General features: G+C 44.7%; 1 protein-coding gene across 1 annotated transcript; it reads right to left on the bottom strand.

Annotated features, from left to right (window-relative positions):
• Positions 1 to 6: 6 nt before the first annotated feature.
• On the bottom strand, positions 7 to 11,511 carry LOC107294709 (cathepsin Z; the record flags this gene model as incomplete). The annotated part of the gene is made up of 5 exons (XM_015823964.1): positions 11,378 to 11,511; positions 9,012 to 9,175; positions 5,651 to 5,830; positions 3,935 to 4,085; positions 7 to 50 (listed from the first exon to the last, which is right to left on the bottom strand). Coding segments are annotated over exons 1-5 (673 nt in total), but the record flags the coding sequence as incomplete, so codon positions are not given.
• Between the last annotated feature and the right edge of the window lie 2,826 nt (positions 11,512 to 14,337).

Genomic DNA, 14,337 nt, shown 5'->3' on the forward strand with positions numbered 1-14,337 from the left:
ACAGGCCTCCACTGTATGCATCCAGTTTGGAAGTGGCCATGATCCCACAACTACATAAAAACAAAAGGCAAGAATAAAACCTTCAGGATGAAAACTACTGAAACTAGCAGCTTTAGACACCCCCATGAAGACCACTATCCAATCACAAAGCCTGATTTTGGTCAGATTTAGTAAGAACCGGTGTAGTACAGCGATTAAAGCAGTGATGGCGAACCCTTTTAGAGACTGAGTGCCCAAACTGCAGTCCAAAACCCACTTATGTATCGTCGGGTGCCAGGTGGGCATGGCCAATTGGCTGGGTGTGGCCAATTGACTGGGTGTGGCCAATTGGGTGGGCGTGTCTGCGGTGGTAACGGCAGACTTGGTGGGACTAAAAACTTCAATCAATCAATTCCAACTTTGCAAGATCTTTTTTTTTCCTGCAAGAAGTTGAAATTGATTGATTGAACTTTTTTTTTTTTTGCACACAGCGGTGGAGGCCTAAAGCGAAAAGGTTTTATAAAACCCAGCTGAAGGCCTAGGACTGGGGTAACCGTGCGCGTGCCCACAAAGAGGGCTCTGCGTGCCACCTGTGGCACGCGTGCCATAGGTTCGGCACCACGGGATTAAGGTATCAGGCTGATTTTAAGGTTTAAGTCCATCCTTAGCCATGGGAACTTAGAATCTGGATCTTTGCAAGAAGGAAAAAAAATAGATTTGAAGAAGTTAGGTTTGTCACTGGAGTACAATATGGACCTGTCCTTGCAGATTTCTTGACAACAACATAGAAAAGGTTTCTTCTACAATGGTTTTATTCTTTCCAACCTGTTGGGATATTTGAAAGAAAGTATATAAAAAGATTCCATCTATTAGCAGAATAACTCTTGAAAAACTGATCAGAACAAGACCAAGCTCAGTGTGACAGCCAGCAAAAGAAAATCATGTTTGAAAATGGGCCAGGTTTGGCCAAATGCCGAGGAACAAAACATTTCTGGGAAATTCCCTCAATGCAGTGGAAGAGGCAAATGGGTAGCCTGCCAGAATCCTACCAGATGTTCCCTTTTGGAGCCCCTCCCTTCCGGTCTTGTGATGAAGGAGCAGAGCTGTTGTTAAGAGGTTGGAAAGAATTCCAGAAACTTTCTCTACAATCCTGGGCTTTCCTAGCTGTTGTGGGGAAAACAGGAGGATAAAGGAGTATTATATATGTTCACTGTCTTGAATTACCTGTAAAGTAATAAAGGCAGGATAAAAATAAATAAATTAATAAAATAGCTCATAAAGTAGGGGATAGCCAAGAACCTACAATGCAATTGTGGTGCATCGGAACAAATAATAACACATATAGTTCGAGAATATCTTGTCAGGAAATTTCAAGGCACCCAGGATGACCTTATTGCAGCCACACCAAGAAGCAGCTAGATCAGTGATGGCGAACCTTTTAGAGACCGAGTGCCCAAAAACTGGCCCTGCCCCCGCTCCACCCCCTGCCACGCCCCCACCCTGCCTGCCCCCAGGGCCACTCATCGCCTCCAGGGCCCACCGCAGATCACCCAGGCAGCCCAGCAGCGCCATGGCGGCCACGCCCTCTGCCTGCACCCCGCAGCATCAACTTTGCGCGATGGGGCGTAAGGGCAGAGTCTTGTCTACGCTGCCTGGCTGCCATGTCCTTGGCTGTACTGCTCCACGTGGGCCACGCTCGGGGGCAACTCTCCTCCAGGGGGGCTGCTGGTGAGGGGGTCGCGAGGGGAGGCAAGGCTGGGGCAATGGCACATGTGCCCACAGAGAGGGCTCCGAGTGCCGCCTCTGGCACACGTGCCACAGGTTCGCCTCCACTGAGCTAGATGGTTAGCTTCCTTAGATATCGAATTGTAACATCTATATCCCATTGCAATTCTATGGCTCCAGATTATGGTGATTTTTATCATGATTTTTACCTTAATTTAAGGTACTGTACTCTTGTGTGTGTGCGTGTGTGTGTGTGTGTGCGCGCACACACACACACACACACATATTTGCTGATACTCTATTTGAACTTATATTTGTGTTTGTGTATAAAGTTTTATTAGTGTTGCATATCAGTTTTGCATGATCTCTGTAAATGCCACATAAAAAATAAATAAATCCAAGCACTGCAATAATAATAACAACAATAATAATAATAGTAATAGAATTGGAAGGGATCTTTCAGGTTTTCTAGTCCAACCCCCTGCTTAGGCAGGGTTTGAAGGGGTTGGTTTTTTTTCCCGTTGAACCTCCTATGAAACCATCTACCATTCTTTTCCTGGGAACCTCTGTTCTGTCCCAGCCTGCGCGAGTCCTTATGAAGCTCACAAGGAGAAATCCCTCTTCAAACAAGCAGGCTGGAACCACAGGAAAAAACCAATCCCCTTTTATTATTTACAGACCTGAGTAAAATGTCCAAAGGCAAAGGCAAACAAAACACAATTCACTGAAACTTGATTCCTTAACACAAGCGGTTGCCTTCAGCAACCAGCACCTCCCACACCTTCTCTTTTATTATGCAGCCCAAGGTGTGGCTTCCTAATGCCTTCTCCTTTGCCTTTGGAGCCGCCCCATTGCATTCCTCTGTCCAACTCTCTTTGCCTGCATCCTGGATGTCTTCCAGCTGTGAGTCCTCACTCTCCGACTCAGCCTCCCAGCACAGCTGTGTCTCAGCCTGAGCGCAAGTAGAGGGGCCAGGCTCCTTATTAGACTGTAAGTCTTGGAGCTCATCAGAGCCTTCCTCTAACTCTGATGTCACTCAAGGCCCTCCTCCTCCTCCTCTGATTCCCCAGACTCAACTGCCGGGTCCACTGGCTGACGAGGAATCACAACAACCTCTTGGTTTATTAGCCTGCAATTGCATGCCTATACATATTAGCCCAAACTCTCTTACTGGATTATTCTAGGGTTTTTAAGCTGGTAGAATGCTTTAGGTCAGTGATGGCGAACCTTTTAGAGACCGAGTGCCCAAACTGCAACCCAAAACCCACTTATGCATCATCGGGTGCCGGGTGGGTGTGGCCCATTGGCTGGGTGTGGCCCATTGGCTGGGTGTGGCTGCAGTGGTAAAGCCAGACTGGGTGGGACTAAAAAGTTCAATCAATCAATTCCGACTTTGCAAGACCTTTTTTTCCCCACGAGAAGTTGAAATTGACTGATTGAACCTTTTTTTTTTTTGCACACGGTGGTGGAGGCCTAAAGCAAAAAGGTTTTATAAAACCCAGCTGAAGGCCTAGGACTGGGGCGAAGACGCGCATGCCCACAGAGAGGGCTCTGAGTGCCGCCTCTGGCACCCGTGCCATAGGTTCGCCACCACTACCTTAGGTTTAATAAAGTGAACTATAAGTGTATCAGAATCCAAAATCTGATGGTTAAAATTCTTTCCCCCTCCTCTCCATCCCAATGATTTAAGATAGTTTCTTTAATAGTATTAATTAATTGCTTTTACTAGCATACTTCTAGTTTACATAGAAAATGTAAACTCCTTGCTGCCTTTAATGGTTATCCTGATTCTTGTAGCCTAGATATGTTAGGTCTGACAGAAAGTTTGAGGCAGTGGTTAAAGGCATCAGGCTAGAAATTGGGAAACTGGGAGATCTAGTCTCACCTTAGGCAGAAAGCCAGCTGGGTGACTTTGGGCCAGTCCCTTTCTCTCAGCCCCAGACAGCAGGCAATGGCAAACCACTTCTGAAATCTTGCCAAGAAAACTGCAGGGACTAGTTCAGGCAGTCTCCAGCAACCCACACTTATCCAAAGGCATCCCACACAAAAAATTATAGCTGATCAACTGACATAATCAATTACGTGAAGGCTTCCGCATATTACCTAGTGTTTTTCAACCTTGAAGTTTAAGATGTGCAACTCCCAGAAATCCCCAGCTATCCTATCTTAAACTTGTGAAGGTTGAGAAACACTGATCTTGAGCCTTAGCATAAAGGATGCATTGCTTTACCTGATTGGTCCATTTGCATAGATTTCTGCCATCATCTTTTCTCGACCGCTGAGAGTTCCATAATCTCCAACCTTCCAGAGGGTGTAATTTTTTATCACGTGGCATTCCCCGAAGGTAGTACACGTTCCACATTGGTTAAATTTCTTGCACTCTATGAAAAACAAATAGAATTTTGGCACCAAAAAATTGCCTTTCCCCAAAAAGATAACAATGAAATGAATAAGATAGATAGATAGATAGATAGATAGATAGATAGATAGATAGATAGATAGATAGATAGATAGATAGATAGATAGATAGATAGATAGATAGATAGATAGATAGATATTAGATAGATAGATAGATAGATAGATAGATAGATAGATAGATAGATAGATAGATAGATAGATAGATAGATAGATATATTTAAACATATGTCCTGACAATTGGATGAATCACCTCCTGCTTGCCTTCAAAAGGAATCAGCCCACTCCCCATTTAAAGTGGTAAATATAAATATAGTAAATAAATAGTTTCGTGTAAAAAGCTAAAAACTGACGAGGGCCAGTTTGGTGCAGTGGTCAAAGCATTAGACTCAAAACTGGGAGATCTTGAGTTCTAGTCCTGCTTTAGGCACAAAGTCAGCTTGGTGTCACCTTTCTCTCAGCCCTAGGAAGAAGGCTGCAATGGCAAACCACTTCCAATATTCTAGAAAATTACAGGGACTTATTCAAGTAGTTGTCGGGATATATATTTAAATATATATATCTCTCTCTCTCTCTCGCTCTCTCTCATTTCTATCTATCTCTATCTATCCATCTATCTATCTACCTACCTACCTACCTATCTCTGAATAAAGGGGATTAACATTTTGTAAAAATAAATATATATATCTTTTTATGACCCTTTAATCCCTTTTATTTGGGGTGGAGTCAGGGCGATTGAATTGAGTTGAGCATTTCCTGGCCAGATGCCCTTCCCAACACCTACGTAGAGTTCACAGCAGATATTTTCTCTTTCAATATATATTTAAATATATATAGCTATGAGAGCGTTATCTGGTTAAAACAAGAAAATGTAATCTTCTTAAATACTCTATGGAAATGGTCTCTACACACCTGCACCAGATGTTTTTGACTTCTGCTCCCAAGATTTCCTACGCTGGATGTTTGTCTAAAATTTCTAAATGTTATCCTAAGACTCCTTTGCTTTTTGTTAGATGTATATCCTATTTTGTGCATCCCAAGGCACCAGGCATGCCCAACACTCCTGCCTCCTATATTCCCAACAACAACCACCCTATTAGATGGGTTGGGCTGAGAGTGACTGGCCTAAAGTCACCCAGTTGCTTCCAGGCCTAAGGGAAGACTAGCGCTCAGAATGTCCTGTTTCTAATCTACCACTTTAATCTCTACATCAAACTGGTGGGAGAAAGCTATTTCACAGATACTTCCAAGAGTATCATGACTGATCATGATCATGACTCAGAAAGCTTGGTAACTATGCTACATCTAAAAAAACCTGGAGACCTTTGGTATCATATCCCCTGTTCTTTCTAACCACCTTGCCATGGAGGGCTACATCAGAGCTTCTATGGGTGGGATGGAGATGAAGGCCCCTTGGAGCTGATTTCTATCTGCAGAGCTTCACATTAACACATGGCGATCAAAGGATGGAGATACAGAGATGAGCACATTTTCAAGTTGGGTTAAGGTCAGGGCTGCCCCATTCTCTCACTTTGATCTTTTGCCTGGTAGTTGTTGCAGGTCTCATCAGGGATACCATGCTGGTGAGCATACTCCCATACGCCTGTATGGTCTCCACCGTGACAGGTCCCTGCCTGGGCGCAGTCAAGGACGTGCTGAACTGAGAGGTAAGCAGAAGGCCAGGTGCCTTTCTTCTTGATGTTGATGCGATCTGAGAGCAAAAGAGCAGATGGTTGATGTATGGCATGGGTTGGGGCCTTCAGCATTCTGGACTTTGAAGGATGCTTTCTTATGGGGAAAAAGGGAGCAGGCAGCCTTTGGGGGAGAAGGGGGGGTAAAACTGAAACTTTGATACAGGTCCACCCGAATGTTTTATCACTAGGGCCACTGTAGGAGGGTACCCCATGAAAATGAAAGATTCTTGTTATGACCCCGGAAACACCCTGGTAAGGGTACTACCGATCGGATCCTTCCCTAGTTTATAAGTTCCACCGTGGACGAACTAGTTTCGGGGGGTGGGGAAAAAACGTCGAGGTAGGGCTTCAATCACAAACATGCAACCATCATTTTGACTTTTTTAAATTTCTCCCCATGGCTATTATTTTAAAAAATTTGCAGGTAGTTCTTGAGTTATGATTGGATGCTAAGTAATAGTGGATCCCCCCCCCACAAAGTACTTATTACCCGGATTTGAAGTTCCAATGGTCACCCCACCCCACCCCTGTGGGCATATGATTGCATTTTAGGTGTTTGGCAACCAGCCTGCCTTTGCGGTGTCCCACAGACACATGGCCATGATTTACAATGTGTCATGGCTGTAGTTCTGCTTCTAGCTTCGCATTGCATCTTGTTAGCCTGACTTTTACAGTGTAGGGGGGGGGGAGAGATTGGAATGTGGGGGAAGGACAGAGATGGGGGTAGGAATGAAGCCCTGTTGGTCCTGACAGTGAGTCACACCAATCCAGTGCACACGGTCACTGTTTATCATGGCCCCATCGGAGCCCAGTTCAGACGAGGAGGAGGAGAAGTTGGAAGTGACAGGGATGGCACGCCTCTCTTGGCATGTTTAGAGAGACCAGGGGCTGACAACGATGCTGTCCCGGGCCCCTGGGGGAGGTGGTCGACCAGATAGACAGCTGTCTGCCTGTACAGACACAGGGGAGAATCGGTTGCTGACAGGCAGTGATGCTGCTAGGCAGGCAATCTCCTCTGATGAGGAACAACTGCCTCCTCCACTTGATCCAAGAGCACAGAGAGCAGAGCGTAGGCAAGCTCAGAGAAGGGCTGCAAATCTACTCCTCCTCACAAGGAACACCTGGGATGGAGTAACTTAAGGAGAAGCCATGGGGAGTTAGCCTTTGCCAGGAACAATTGCTTGTTTTGGATTATACTCCCCCGGCTTTGACTCCTGCCTTTTTGCCTTGCTTTGAGGACTGCCATTTGACATGCCTTAGCATTATGGACTGCTTTTGCCCTTTGTTTTGCTTTACCTTCACAACTGCCTTTGCCTTGTACCTTGTCATTGCCGCCAGGACTGTCGTTTGTCTTATGCCTAGACTTTCCTGGTAATATTTCCTGACAGTTGACCAGTGGAACAACCTGCCTCCAGAAGCTGTGAATGCTCCAACACTGGGAGTTTTTAAGAAGAGACTGGACAGTCATTTGTCTGAAATGGCTGGCTCAGGAATTCTGGGAGTTGAAGTCCACGAGTCATAAAAAAGCCAAGGTTGTCTATCCCTGGTATAGGGTTTCCTGCCTGAGTGGACTAGATGACCTCCAAGGTCCCTTCCAACATTATTATTATTATTATTATTATTATTATTATTATTATTATTATTATTATTATTATTATTATTATTATATGGGCGCTTGTTTGGGGACTGAGGGTGGCTGCCTTCAGGATAGCATGTGGGGTGGAGTCTTACTGGTCATTGGAGGGCTATTTGTTGAGCACTTCATGAGGGCAATAAAGGACTCTCTAAAGGCCTGCCTTGCGTTGACCATCTGGGTCAGGGGTAGTCAACCTTGGCTCTTTTATGACTCGTGGACTTCAACTCCCAGAATTCTGGGAGTTGAAGTCCATGAGTCATAAAAGAGCCAAGGTTGACTACCCCTGATCTGGGTCATATCAAGGTCAGACAAAAAGAATGCAGAATTGGTGAAGGCGAAGACAGAGCAGCCATTTCCTAAACAACCTGAGAACTTCTAACTGGACATTGACTGATAACAGGGGTTGGCCAGGGAAAAAGGGGGAACTTAATTGAATCGTTTTTGCACCAAGCCAACAGATTCTGCCTTGCAACAATCTGAAACCACTTTATTCTCAGTAAAGTATACAGTACTCTCGGAAAAAGAATAATGTGCCAGGAGTCTTTCTTTGCTAATTAATTTACCGTATGTGGGATGGGTGACACAATGATTTTTTTTGCTGGAAACCAGCATGTATGTCCAGGTTTTGGCAAAAAATGCAAATTGCAGACAACAGGTTCACTTAATAACCATCACAAAAGATATTATAAAATTGGGTCAGTCACGTGATGACCCACTTGCCAACTGGCATGAGTTACAACCATAATTCCAGTCTCAATTATGGCTTATAGTCGTAAGTCGAGCATCTTGCTCTTTCTGGACTGGGAGACTCCAGATGTACAGAGTTGCACAATTTCTCAGCAGCGGACATGCTGCAAATTCTTGAAGCTCACTCGTTGGGAGGGCATCCTAGTGGAGGAAAGTTGCTTTACAATAGGCCAACTTTCCTTTACCATGAAATTAAAAACATATTGAAAAACCAGTGATATCCTGTGGGACAAGGAACTACTTGTGGTTATTGTGGAAGCTGGCCACAGACCCAATGCTGCATATCCCTGTTCCTACTCTGTAAGAGGCACTGAAAAACCCCATCCTGGAGAACATCAGTTATCCTTGAATCAAGCAGGATTCACCTCTTCAGACTAGGCTTGGGGAAAAGTTATAGTAGCAGGAGAGCTGGTGGAAATTGGAGGCAGTTTTAAATAACAGAAAAATATAGGAGACGGAATGGCAGAAATGGGAGTGGAGTCAAAAGAGGAATCAGTTTAGAATCTCTACATAGCCACAAACGACTAAGTCCAACCCTTCTTAAACTCCGTTGACCCTTATCTTACACCAACATAGCGCTGTTAGTTGAGTAGATTCTTGTGCATAGGCATGTTGAGTAATAAATCAGTTTAATTGGAACTTCCCGTGAAGTCTTGATCTTTCACTCTGAAAAAAGTCAACTTAGGATCCAACCCACAGAGAGAAGGACTATTGACTAAGGTTAAACTATAATAGAGAGGAAGGGAGCTTCCATATTCAGGCACAGTGTATTTTTATGAAAGAGGAGACAAGCATAGCATAGAACAACTACTTACCTGCCAGAGCACTGGTGCTGCCATGAGCCCAGCAAGATCCACAGTATTGGGGAATATGCTGGTTTCTAGTAGCGCTCACATAATTTACTCCCTTTCTATTTCTCCAGTCCCAACTCCTGGGCAGATTTGAAATATCTAAATATTCATGAGGACGAGGATAAGTTCTGTTAAGAGGAAAGATGAGAGTGTCAGAAGAGAGAACCAACTGATACTTTTTTTCCATTTGGGAGGAGGGGCAAAGGGGAATAACGTGTTCTACCATTGCCGGAAAATTTTACTCATTTTTCCACTGTCTTTAAGCTTCTCGTGATTCTCTTGCCTTCCAGACATGCAAGCTAATAACAAAAGCATGTTTTGCATACCCCTTCAATGAGTTTTCTCTTTTCATAGTTTCTGGTTCTACACTTAGTTTTTTCACCAAAACCAAAATACTTTTGGTTTTTCGTTTGATCCACTCAGTTTGTCCCGGTAGTCCGTGTCTGTTCTTCGAGACCAGTAAACGATAGTTAGCACTTTAACGTGAAATAATAGTAGAATGCTAACGTGGAACGCCAGTGGTGATGGTGAGGACACCCTCAACCTTCAGGCACAGAATGAATTCTTTCTTTAGACATTTCCAAAGCCAGAATTTTCTGGCATCAACTAGGATCTTTACAAGGGCCAGGCATGATAAGTGACCTAAACTAACGATGGAAGGAAAGAGAAGAAGACAACAACCAGCAGCAAAATGGATGGTTATAGCAGAAAAGATGCGCTGCTGGAAGATCTGAAAGGCCAAGTTGGACACAGATCATCCTGAAGAATGTTCATCTGTGTGGTCACTAAGAGTTGACCCTGACTTGATGACACATAATCTTATCAAGTAGCTGATTGAGAAGGAATTTACTGTGAGTCACAATCTTATGTACTAAACAGAAAAAAAGTGGAGGTCAGAGAGGTCATTGATAATGAAAAGGGAGAAATGAATCCTATCTCAGAAAATGAGGGAGGGGGCTACTCCTTACTCAGAGCAGAATGGCGGCTTCCCTTCTCAATAATGAAAAAAAGTGGGACAAATATAAGTCCCGTATTTGGGAACACCATTACGTTGGATCCCTTGATGCTTCTGATGTGCTGAGACATACAAAATTACTTTATGAACACAAGCATAAACACCCACACCGTTCTCTGAATATATTTAATGATGCTGATCGTTAGATATGGACATCATATCTAAGGAACTAAATAACTAGTCTGTTCATTTCATCCTTCCCATCAGGAAAGCAGGGCAACAGAAGTAGCTGCATGGGAGAATTTCCAGGAGGAAACTCCAGGGCTCAAGGCTATACAGGTAGTCCTTGTTTCCTGACCTCAGTCAGGGCCGGCAACTAGTTCATTAAGGGCAGTGATCACTAAGTGAAACCATAACTGCGCTTATGACTTCAGCTTTCCTTTGGTTTACAGACTCTTGAAGTTAGCAAAGGTGAAGACTGAGTTGCAAAATGACTTTTTCATCACCATGGTAACTCTGTGTATTTTCCCCCTCCCCACAAGCCTTTAGTGTTTTCCAGACTCATGTAGCATCAATGTCATTCAAGAAGGCTCCTTGGCTCATATTGAGTAAAAATTAAACAGCCTTCCGAGATCACACTGGGGGGTTGAAATCCTAAATGCTCTGGATTGACCCTGAAGGAGGAGACCAAATTCCAAAGTCTCTTGCTTTGCTCTCACATCCATTTAACCAGCCCTGCCAAATGCCTTTCAATCAGTTCTACAACTGTCATCCAAAGGGTCCGCATCTGGGGGGTCCTTATTGGACGCAAAGGCTGAATTCACACAAGATGCCTATTCGGGTTGCTGAGCTTGCACAAAACGAAGCATCAGAATGTAACCAATGGCAGAGTTCACTCAGCACGCTAAACTCCTCCCCCCCCCCCCAGCAAACTTAGTTTGATGTGTGAATGCATCCCTTAACCCGATTAAATGGGGTTGTGGGTATAGGATCGGAGTCATTACGAGGGATCTAATTGGGGATTTCAATCTCCATAAGTTGCAGCAGAAAGTTGGGAAAACAGCGAGCTGCCCATCATGTCAGCACGGGCTGACAGCAATTCCGCACCGTTCCGGACACGGGTTGTTTCTCCGGCTCCGGAGAGACAGAAGCCTGACCCGGGATCAGAGACGCTACCTAATAATGACATCCAACCCTCCAGCCTCCTCCCGGGAGGAACAGGGTTACTCAAGATCCGAGTGCGCGGAGATTCCCGCGCTCCCGGCCCCGGCTGCCTCCCGGGGATGCACACCAAAACATGCGCCGCCGTCGCCACTGCGCCATTGCAACCGGCAGCCGGTCTAGGGGCGGAAGGATCGCGGTTTCGCTGCCTTACCGGAGGCCGGCGAGCTTGCGCGTCAGGGGCTTATGGCAGCTCTGCCCTTCTTGGAAGTGAAGAGCAGCGGCGGCGGCGCCCAGCAGCAGCAGCAGAACCAGGGCGAGGCCCGGCAGCAGGCGAGGCGCAGGCATGGTGGCTTCTGGCGACGGTCACCCCCTGCCCTCCCGGCCAATTCGGGAACCTCGGCTGCGGCGGCCGCCCGCTGCTTATAAAGGAGCACCGGGTACCGGGCGTGAATGACAGCAGCGGCACGCGCGCGCGCGCGCGCACGCACGTGGACGCACGCTGAAGCTCACCCACGCGCGGCTTCTCTACGGATTTCCCACCCCCTTGCCCCCTCCCCCCCCCACATACCCGGCGTGGCTCTTTTGCACCGTGGAAAAGCAGAAGCCCGGTAACGGATCCCAGCGCCCCCAGCTTGCACTAGCGTGGCCCGCCTTGAGCCTGGGAATCACCGGCGGGGGAATTTGCGTTGTTCCAGGAAAGTCGGGGAAGCCCAGCTAGGCAGCTTCAGATGTAGAAGATCAGAGAAATGGTTCGGGGGGGGGGGAACTGCTGGTTTTGCAGGAGAGAACCGAAAATCCCTCAAACAGGATCAGGCCAGAGCTCCTCCGATCCAGCATGAGTGCTGTGGGTCGGGGTCCCCAAGCAGTTCCTTGTGTAGGTGGTCTCCAAATCTGGAGAAGAAGGCAGCTGTCTTTATTTTCCCTGATTCTGCCCAGCAGTTGATTTTTCAAGAGGTACTTATTGCCTGGATCTTTGGAGGAAGATGAGAACCCGCAAAATCCTTAGCAGGTAGTCCTTGACTTACAGCAGTTCATTTGGTGACTGTTCAAAGTTACAACGGTAGTGAAAAAAAGTGAATTATGGCCGTTTTTCACACTTATGAAAATCCCCAAAGCCGTGTGATCAAAATTCAGACAGCTGGCAACTGACTCACTTTTGTGACAGTTGCAATGTCCCGGGGTCATGAAGTCACCTTTTGTGACCTTGTGACAAACAAAGTCAATGGGGAAGCCGGATTCACTTAACAACTGCGTTACTAACTTAACTGCTGCAGTGATTCACTTGAACAGATGTGGCAAGAAAAGTGGTAAAGTGGAACAAAACTCACTTAACAAATGTCTCACTGAGGGCTAATAAACGGATAGCTTCTTTGGATTGTTGGGTGAAACTTTGTGGAAATTCTGTTTGGAGCGTGTTCATCTGGCCATAGAGTCCCCCATGTAGTCTTTGATGCTCCCTGAACCTGCAGGTTGTTTGCCTGCAGAGTTTCATTACCCAACTAGATAACATCACCAGTATCTAGTAGAGTAATGAGATGTCTTCAAGCAAACAACCAAGCCTGGGAGCACCCAGGATTTCACAGTTCTAGCCTGAGCTACACATAAGCTCTTCTTTTTTTAAAAAAAAAAAATATTTTATTAAGTTATATAAATAAGGAAAAAATAGGAACAATACAGGTGGGGGGGAAGGGGATGGGGAATTTAGGATGGAATAAGGATAGGTACAATAATCACATACTTTAACAAACAAGCTACCGTCCGGATCATAATAATGAGTAAATATCATACTCAACCATTTTAAAATAAGATTAACTATAACCATATTACTAACAATTAATAAACAAATAAATTCATCTATGTAAATAAACATGAGTAAAATCTCAACTAGTCATAATTATCAACATTAACGGTTAAAAATCACTAAATCACTAAAGATAAAGATGTTATCAACCTATAAATTATAACTCAGTTAAAAATCGATCATCTATTCTGAAATATTAAGTCCTTTTCAGATTCTAACGCGTCTCTAACCATTGATACAAATTTTCTCAAGTTTTAAAATAAACTGAATCATCTTTTTCTTTCGTCTCCAATGTTAATCTATCCATTTCTGCACACTCTAACATTTTAGTAATTATAGCCTGGTCAGATGGTAGATTCTCATTTTTCCAAAATTGGGCAAATACTATCCTTGCAGCTGTTAAAACATGTAGTATCAAGTAGTCATTATCTTTACCATAATTAGGTCTTAATATTCCTAGCAAAAACAATTCCGGTTTAAATTCTATCTGTATTTTCATCATCTTTTCCAACCATCTATGGATCTTAGACCAATATTTCTTAGCATTAGGATCCACCAGGCATGGTAATAAGTGCCTGGCTGTTGTTTACATTTCCAACAAGTATTCGATACATTTTTAAACATTTTCGCTAAGCAAACTGGTGTCATATGCCATCTGTAAAACATCTTGTATAGGTTTTCTTTATATGCTGCTGCTGAGCTACACATACGCTCTTCTGTAGGATCTCCTTTTTAGCTCCTCTGTGATGCAAAAGAGGTTAACAACTTTGGTTTTGTGATAGAGACAGGTCTTGTCTGCGGAGGGAGGGAGGGAGGGAGGGGCTGGTTGGTAGGAGATGTCTCTCAGCACCCATCAAAATAACAGAATAGCAAAGTTGGAAGGGACCTTGGAGATTCAGCTGAAAATGGAAGACTAGACAAATATGAGGCTGGGCCAGGCATTTGCCATCTGAGAGAAAGGATAAGAGGAGCCTCCTCCCACTTCATATGCAAAATGATTGACAGGAGAATCTCCCACATTGCTCAAAGGACACGTCCACACCCTGTTCCAGCATGTACACCAAGAGCTAGAAACCCACACAGGACTGGTTGCAGACCATAGACTGCCCATTCATAGCCGCCTAGCATTCAGGCATCAAGTCCATCTGGTTTCTGAGTAACATTTTGCACCAGAAATTCTCTTTATTCTACTTTTTGTGAACAACTCCTTAACCTCCAGCAGGATGATCAAAGTTCAATGCAATTACGGTAATCCTGCCTGGAAAAAAAACCCCACTAGAGCAAAATACCACTTTTTTTTTTAAACAATGGGCTTACTGGAGTGAGAATTCTCTTCCAGCATTCCTACTAACCTGTTGCTTAATGCTGCC

The sequence above is a fragment of the Protobothrops mucrosquamatus genome, unplaced genomic scaffold (assembly GCF_001527695.2).
Source record: "Protobothrops mucrosquamatus isolate PMUCROS unplaced genomic scaffold, P.Mucros_1.0 scaffold2060, whole genome shotgun sequence".
Taxonomy (NCBI): Eukaryota; Metazoa; Chordata; class Lepidosauria; order Squamata; family Viperidae; genus Protobothrops; species Protobothrops mucrosquamatus.